Source organism: Aegilops tauschii, chromosome 1 (genome assembly GCF_002575655.3).
Source record: "Aegilops tauschii subsp. strangulata cultivar AL8/78 chromosome 1, Aet v6.0, whole genome shotgun sequence".
Lineage (NCBI taxonomy): Eukaryota > Viridiplantae > Streptophyta > Magnoliopsida > Poales > Poaceae > Aegilops > Aegilops tauschii.
Window position 1 is genome coordinate 219343523 of NC_053035.3, and position 8262 is coordinate 219351784.

An 8262-nucleotide genomic window follows, 5' to 3' on the forward strand; every position below is an offset into this window, starting at 1 on the left:
ACCGCAGATTCACTTGGAGCAATGAGAGGTCCAACCCAACTCTGAGCAAATTGGACTCATTTTTTTGTAACGAGGACTGAGATATTACCTTTGCAAACCACATCCTACACGCCCTTTCTTCGTCCCTCTCCGATCATTGTCCTTTGCTCCTTGCCAATGATGATGGCCCTGCCCGCCCAAAGCCCTTCAGGTTCGAAAATTTCTGGACAAAGATGCCGGGCTTCATGTCTGTGGTGCAAAAGGCTTGGATTGAACCTTGCAACCACTCTGATCCTTGTCAACTGCTGTTCCACAAGCTTAAAAAGACTAGTCAGCGGCTGCGTGCTTGGAGTAAATCTATTTTTTCAGATTCTAAGGTTCAACTTCACATGGCTTTGGAGGTTATCCTCCGTCTGGACATGGCACAAGAAAACCGGGTACTCTCTGCGGATGAGTGGGACCTCAGGAAGAGGTTAAAGCGAAAAGTGCTTGGCCTAGCAACTCTGGAGAGGGCTAGGAAAAGACAATGCTCCAGGATCACAAACCTCAAAGAGGGCGATGCAAACACCAAATTCTTCCATCTCCGCATCAACCATCGAAGAAGAAAAAAATTTATTCACCGCCTCAAGCAGGGTCCGGGGTGGGTCACCAACCATGAGCACAAGAAGGATATTATTCACAAACACTTCTTCTCTGTTATGAAGAAGCCCCCCCCCCCCCCCCCCCCGAGGCAAAAGGACTTTAATTGGGGCTGCATCCCTGTGAAAGATTGTGATCTCTCCGATCTTGGGGCTGCCTTCTCTAAGGCTGCAGTTTTCGCACTTCCGGGAGACAAGGCTCCGGGTCCGGATGGATATACTGGTGCTTTCTTCAAGGCCTGCTGGGATATTGTCAAGCCAGAGATCATGGCGGTTGTCAACCGTTTTGAGAATTTGCATGTGAGTGGTTTTCACTGGCTAAATTCCGCAAATATTGCTCTCATCCCGAAGAAGGACGGCGCTGAGGACATTTCTGATTATAGACCAATTAGCCTCATTCATGCCATTGCTAAGATCATTGCCAAGATGTTAGCGTCCCGCCTTGCTCCTCACATGAACAGCCTTGTATCTGCTGCCCAGAGCGCTTTCATCAAGAAAAGGAGTATTCACGACAACTTCCTATATGTGAGAAACCTTGCCAGACGCCTCCACCGCAACAAAACGCCTTCTTTGCTCTTCAAGCTTGACATAAAAAAGGCGTTCGATTCGGTCAGATGGGACTTCCTCATGGACATGCTCCGGGACAACGGCTTCCCTGCCCGCTTTCGAGAGTGGGTTTCGACCCTACTCTCATCGGCCTCCTCCAGGGTGCTTCTTAATGGGTTAGCAGGAGACCCAATCAAGCATGGCAAGGGGCTGCGACAGGGAGACCCTCTCTCGCCGCTGTTATTCGTCCTAGCCATCGACCCGCTGCACCACATCCTCGCTAAGGCCACTTCACAAGGAAAGTTGCATCCAATTGGGAGACGATCCCCCGCTTCACGGGCCTCTCTCTATGCGGATGATGCAGCGATTTTTGTTGCCCCCCCAAAAGGATGACATTCAGTTTTTAGCCTCCACCCTCCATTCCTTCGGCGAGGTCACCGGTCTTATCACCAATTGTCAAAAGAGCAGCATTGCGCCAATCCGTTGTGGGGGATTAGACCTTGACGACATCCTTCAGGCTTTCCCTGCCACTAGAGCAACCTTCCCCATGAGATATCTGGGCCTACCGCTTTCGGTCACCCGCCTTAAGGCAATCCACTTTCAGCCCCTCAAAGACAAAGCTGCTGGAAAGCTAGCTCCTTGGCTCGGAAAGCATGTTGCCTCTGCTGGACGCTGCGTTCTAGTCAAGGCAGTCCTCACCGCTATCGCCATCTACCATATGACATCACTTGAACTTCTAGCGGAGGTCCTGGAATATATTGACAAGCTCCGTCGTGCTTATCTCTGGGCTGGTTGTGACAAGGTGTCGGGAGGCAAGTGCAAAGTTAATTGGGAGCAAGTTTGTAAGCCTAAATCTCTCGGGGGGCTGGGCATCCTCAACCTTCACAAGTTTGCTTCTGCTCTTCGACTCCGATGGCTTTGGTTTGCATGGTCTGATCCGCCTAAGGCCTGGTTCGGACTTGGGTCACCATGCAACAAGCGAGACAGAGACCTTTTTGCTGCTGCCACAACCGTCTCCATTGGCAACGGTGCGACGGCCCTTTTTTGGGAGACCTCATGGCTGAATGGTCTGCGACCCAAAGATATTGCTCCCAAGATTTTTGATTGCTCCAAACATAAAAATTCTCTGGTTTAGGCGGCCTTGCACAACAACTCTTGGGTGAGTCAAATAAACACCCATCAAGGCCTCTCCTTGGGGCACATCCAGCAGTTTGTCTGCCTCTGGGAGATGCTTTCTCACATCCAGCTAGACCCGGACGCCACTGACAAGATCTCCTGAAAGTTCACTTCGGATGGTGTGTACTCCACGTCCTCGGCCTATAAAGCACAATTTGAGGGACACACCATTTCGCCTATGTATGCTGTTGTCTGGAAAGCTTGGGCGCCACCAAGATGTAAACTCTTCGCGTGGCTTGTGTTTCAAAACAGGGTTTGGACTGCTGATAGGCTCCACCGCCGAGGATGGCCCAACTGTGGCCTCTGTCCTCTATGTAAGCAAACCCAGGAGACCTCGATCCATCTCCTCTGCCACTGTCGCTTCTCGGTGAGAGTTTGGTGTGACATAGTTGCCTAGCTTGGCCTCCCGGATGTCACCCCCCGGGCTTGGACCGCGATGGGTTCGGTCAACGAGTGGTGGATTGGAGTCACCCAAGCTAGAGGCCACTCGAGAAAGGCCATGACATCCATGCTGATGTTGATTTCTTGGGAGCTCTGGAAGGAACGTAACGCGAGGGTCTTCCGCAACGACGCGACCCCCTCCATGTTGATCGTGCGTAACATCAAAGAAGAGATTAAATTGTGGCTGTTAGCGGGCGCTAAGCATCTGGGTTCTGTAATGCTGCGAGAGTAACAGCCTCTTTCTTTTTCGCCCTTTGTTGGGCTCTGTCACAAACATTCTCCCTTATTTAATGAAATGGCAAATCTTTTGCCTTGTTTCAAAAAAAAAATCACCAAGTTTCTCAACAACAAAAAAAAGGAACCTGAAGGACATGCTGCAATCCATGTGTATACTTGTTACGTGTATATACACATGATTTGAAGATTACCACGCGGCAGGCAGGCGTGATCAGCCATCCTAAAATCTTTGATATATCATTATCAGATATAAAGACAAGGTAAGATCTTCTTCATACTTTTTTCACTGTATGCACTGTCAACATAGATGCAGAACTGAAGGTGTCATATACAGTTGTTCATTGATCCAGAGTCGGAGAGGCAAGGAGCAAGAAATAAAAAGAACAGTCAAGGTTTGGTTTCCTATATGCTACCACTCTGCAGCAGCTGCTCTTCAGCCAGTTAACCTCAAACTGGATGTTGCGTATCTCTATCAGAAAATGCTATGCATTTTGCCCAACTTGTGTCTACTTCCCGTATACTTCTTCTGTCGCCGTAGCTGTTAATCCTACATCGCTACATATTTCATGTACAAAAGAAAAAGGGTGAAATTTCTACATTTATACACTGCTTGGCGTCTTGAAGATATCATGAAGGAGGAGGCTCAGCTCCCGTGCTGATCTCCCAACCTTGCCTTCTCGCCTACAAGATGATGATGTGTCATTTCGGTTCTTTACATTACTAATAAGATCTCCAGATTTTCGGTAGTAACGCCTAGTTTTTTAATTGAAAGAGAGGGGCTTACCTTGTCAAGGAGATGAGACTTGCATTTATCTTATCCAGCTCTTGAAAGCATGAACTGCAGCGTTCCAACCTAGCAACATGGCACAAGTGGAACAAACGCATTACATTGTATGTACAGCAGGATCACCCTAAATGAGATGGAGGGATGGGCAAAATTCCAGTGCTCTGCTTCGAGGTCTACACCGACTGGTGGAGCAGACGACAAAATAGAAAAGATTGATGCACGGAAGCTTTTGACAAGCTTAAGGATCGTCGCCAAGGCAACGTTCAAATGTCTGCGGGCGTAGATGACAACAAACACTTGTATAAGCCCAAATATTACCATCACATTATCTGTGACTTTTCATACTACTAAAACTGTATGAACTATGAAGATTTTTTTTTAATAACAGTCGAAGGGCAGTAAAAGACCACAGTACGGAACACAGCAATGGCTATCAGTAAACCTTATCCAGTGTACAATAGGAAGGTAAAAGGTAAATTATAATACCCTGAATGAATAAATAAGATGAAATACCTGTCATATCCGCTTTCAAGAAGATTGGAGGCGAGAGGTAAAACAGAAGTGCAAATGTCTAGTGTAATATACTTGGTACTCTTTTCCATAATAAGAACATTAATTATATCAGCAGTAACCTACAAGACAGATAGAGCAAGACATCAGCCATTGTATAGAATGAGACTACAGTATTAGGGGTATGGTAGGAAGTACACACAGCATGATCCGACATTCTTCGCATAGCACTGACAGAGCCCTTGATATCATTATTTTGCCAACAGCGGTACACAAGCTGCAAATATCACATGGAAATTACCATTACTCAATATATGCACCATAATCATGTCTCCCAAATAATAGCAGTAAATGTTATTGCTGATTCTATTTTCCTTCAATACCTCTAGTTTTGTCAGCCGCGACTTCACGCCATGAATGAATTCTTGATGGTTTTGCATTAGGTCAGCTATAAGATCGTCATCATTAGCCGATGCACTGCGTTCTCCAGCAAATGAAGATTGTCTCTACAGAAGTAGAAAATATAGAGTTGGGTTTGGTATGAACAGAATGAGCAAAGGCATCCCAAATAACATAACTTAAATTTTCGGAAGTAATGTATACCAAGCCATCTGATGTTGGTGCGTACTCGCTTCTCTCGTAACTCGCAAATAAATGTCCCGTTCCTCCTGACAAAGAGCATGATGATAACCCTAGGAGGATCAAATATTCAAATCAAATAATATCAATACCAATTCAGCGGAGCACTTACGATTTTGCATTATGCTGCTCTCACTTGATTCCACCAGTTGGCTCGATCCAAACACTACTGTTCTGTTAACATTCACAAATTGTGGATTCCTTCCAACTGCTGATTTTGTTTCTTTGAAACCACAAACATCATACCAGTTATCAACTTTGTTAGACTGAACACTTTCAGTGCACAATGGCCCAAAACAGTTAATGTCCCCATCACTTGATGTTTCTCTTATAAATTTCCTTTGTGGAGTTTTTGAAGTAATTGGCTTTGACTGAAATACGGAACGATGAACATCTTTGTCATGATCCACAGCCAGATGACCTTTTAGTAATTGTTCAGGCTTTATGGCAGCAGCGGCGGCTTCACTGAGATTGGAACCAGCATCCACTTTAGAAACATGCCTTGGGACAATACCAGGCACGAAAGTGGATCCTTCACTACTACATGCAAATATATTGGACCTAGGTATATATGTGGGAGCAGCAGAAGCATGTGAGTTACCAGGGATCATTCTGGCACTTGTAGAGAGATCCATTTTGAAGCGAACATTAGCTGTCGGAGTAAGTGGCCATGGGTAGCCTAACCGACTACCCCTGGCTCTTAAGAAAATTTATCAGGCCTTTGGGCCTTCAAGCACTCCAAGCATCTGGGCCGCCTTCCCCGGCCGGCTACCTCTAAAAGCCGACTCCCGGAAGGCGACCCAGCCTCACCGACTCCAAGAAGCCGGTCAAGAAGGACGCCGACTCCTAGAAGCCGGCCAAGACCACAACCACTCCTACATAACGGCGACATGACGGGGTGCGGCCACAGTGCGGCCCACGACCCCCTAAGCCCGAGGCGGGCACGGCTACAGGAGGCCGTACAGGGGGATGTCCCCCGTGCGGCCAGGCACTGTAGCCACGCCAGCCGCGACGTCATCCACGACCCCCTCCTGAACGGCCCAAGGACCGCGGGCCCCTTCAGCCAGAGAGAGGCGTGAAGGCGGCCCGGCTTTTCCTAGTCGGCCAGGAGCATGGCCGGCCTTCAGAAGCCGGCAACTCCCTTCCTCGAAGCAGGAGCCCCATTAAGGAGACAAGACGAGGTGAGGCTACGGTGATAGCCCCCGATGCGGATCACTGTAGCCACGCTTACCTCGACAAAGCCCTCATCATCAGAGGCGCGGCTACAGTAAGCAGCCGCCAACAAGACCCTAGGCGGTGGGGCCGGCCTGTCGACCGAGTAGCCGGCAGCCGGCGGGACCCACCAGCCGGCAGGACCCACCAGCCGGCGGAGAAGCCGGCAGGCGTAGACATTGACGGCTGGGGCCGGTTCCCAGTCGGATTACCATTTTACCCCCGGGGGTAGGCCTATATAAACCCCCCGGAGCACCCATGCAAAGGGTTCACACCTCTGCATGTTTGACTTCCAAGCATAGCACACACACACCATAGATAGAGAGAGGCAAGAGCTAGCCTTGTTCTTCCTCTCCCTTGACCCCAACAGCTCTAGGAGCGATTGTAGCTACTCTTTATCGATCTAGTGATCATGCGGAGACCCCGCAGAGCAGGACTAGGGGTGTTATCTCCTCGGAGAGCCCCGAACCTGGGTAAGATTCGCCGGCGTGCATGTCTTCGCCTTATCCCGCTTCCAGGCACCGGCGACGTTTTATTGGCTCCCACAATGATAAGCCATCCTTTGGCATATGTCGCACCAACCACCCGACATTTGGCGCCCACCGTGGGGCCAGGTGCACCGTCGTCCGGAGACCTGTTCTGGACGGGAACCCTTTTCCTTCCCCGCGAGCGCAGCCAGCCTGCTGCGCCCGATGGCGTTTGCCCCGACGCGCTGCAAGGCGTCGACGACGCCTGTGCAGCGAGCCGCCTCGCCGATCTGCTCGGCGAGGCTCGCATCTCCGACGAGCCTGCGTCCGACGCAGGCACCGATTACCCCGAGAGCCGCCTCGTCAGCCTCCTCGACCAACTTCACGTCACCAGCGAGCCCGCTGCGGACATGGAGTCTGTCGGCTCCACCGACCCGATGCTCATCGACTCCGACACCGCGTCGCTCGACGCTTACCCCTCCGACGTGGTGGTCTTCGACGACCCACTCCCTCGAGCTGACAGCGGCAGCAGCGCTGTCACCGAAGTGCTGGTCATCAGCCACGTCTCCAACTCGGGCGGGAGCGCCCGCGACGTTCAGCAAGCGGCAATGCACGACCTCTCCATCCCCCTCCCGGCCGACGCCGACGCCGAGACCCTGGAGGCACGCCGTCTTGCCCTCATCGCGGAGAGCAAGAAGATAGCCTCGATGAGACGCCTCGCTGAGGCCCACCAACGCGAAGTCGACCGCGCCGCCTTCGGGACGCCGCCGCCTAGCGGCCCGAGCCGAGCCGGCTTCGTCCAGAAGCGCGGCGCAACCGTTGCCAGCATGCTGGGCGCGGATCGCCCCGTCTACGCCACCCCGCTCGAGAATCTGCGAGCCGCTCAGGCGGCAGCAGAGGAGCTCAATGGGCTGGGAGCCGATGAGCTCCCCTACATGACAAGACGGATCCAGCAGCTGATCGACGCGGCTGCAGAACGGCACGAAGCCGGCGCCCGAGCTGATAGCCATCCCCCGCGCCGGGAACACGCCGCGACGTCCCGCTCGCCGACTGCGAGCGGCACGCGCCAGAAGAAAGACAAGGAGCCGGCTGCCAGCCGCAGCCGGACTCGCATCACTATCGAGCGCGACGCGGATGGCCGCCCTCGGGCGGTCGAACACCAAGGAAACCTGCCGCCTCCCCCGCCTCGAAGAGAAAGACGCCTCACTCCGCCGCCCATCACGCATCCGACTCTTGGCGACCGACTCGGCCGCCGAGAAGGAGTCGGCGAGAGTGACGCCCGCCACAGGATCGACCGCCTTGCTCGGTCCTTGGCGTTAGAAGAAGAAGACGATGTCGGCCCGCCATGCTTTGGCCCCCGCATCCGCGACGAGCCCTTCCCCAAAGGGTTCTCGCTCCCCAGAGACACGCCAAGTACAACGGCTCGGTGAAGCCAGAAGATTGGCTCATCGACTACTCCACAGCCGTCAGCATCGCCAACGGCAATCGGCGCGTCGCCGTGAAGTACGTCCCCTTGATGCTGCAAGGGACGGCGCGCACGTGGCTCAACAGCCTCAAGCCATATAGCATCAACAGCTGGCTGGACTTCACCGAGGTTTTCGTCCGCAACTTCACCAGCACCTACAAGCGG

At 52.1% G+C, this 8262-nt stretch overlaps 1 protein-coding gene across 3 annotated transcripts; it reads right to left on the reverse strand.

The window, feature by feature from the left end:
• Positions 1-3267: 3267 nt before the first annotated feature.
• LOC123493444 (katanin p80 WD40 repeat-containing subunit B1 homolog KTN80.3) lies at positions 3268-7868 on the reverse strand. Of its 3 annotated transcripts, XM_073511094.1 has the most exons (8): positions 5555-7868; positions 5066-5418; positions 4918-4982; positions 4698-4820; positions 4517-4591; positions 4318-4436; positions 3802-3870; positions 3268-3698 (listed from the first exon to the last, which is right to left on the reverse strand). In XM_073511094.1, exons 2-8 carry the CDS (start codon positions 5073-5075, stop codon positions 3617-3619), a joined length of 543 nt encoding a protein of 180 aa, XP_073367195.1. In that variant the 5' UTR covers positions 5076-5418; positions 5555-7868; the 3' UTR covers positions 3268-3616. The 3 variants fall into 3 exon arrangements, 2 of the variants coding, with proteins under 2 accessions (XP_073367195.1, XP_045089924.1); XR_012205610.1 differs by having other exon boundaries at positions 3802-4075; positions 5066-7868; XM_045233989.2 differs by having other exon boundaries at positions 5066-7868.
• Positions 7869-8262: the final 394 nt, after the last annotated feature.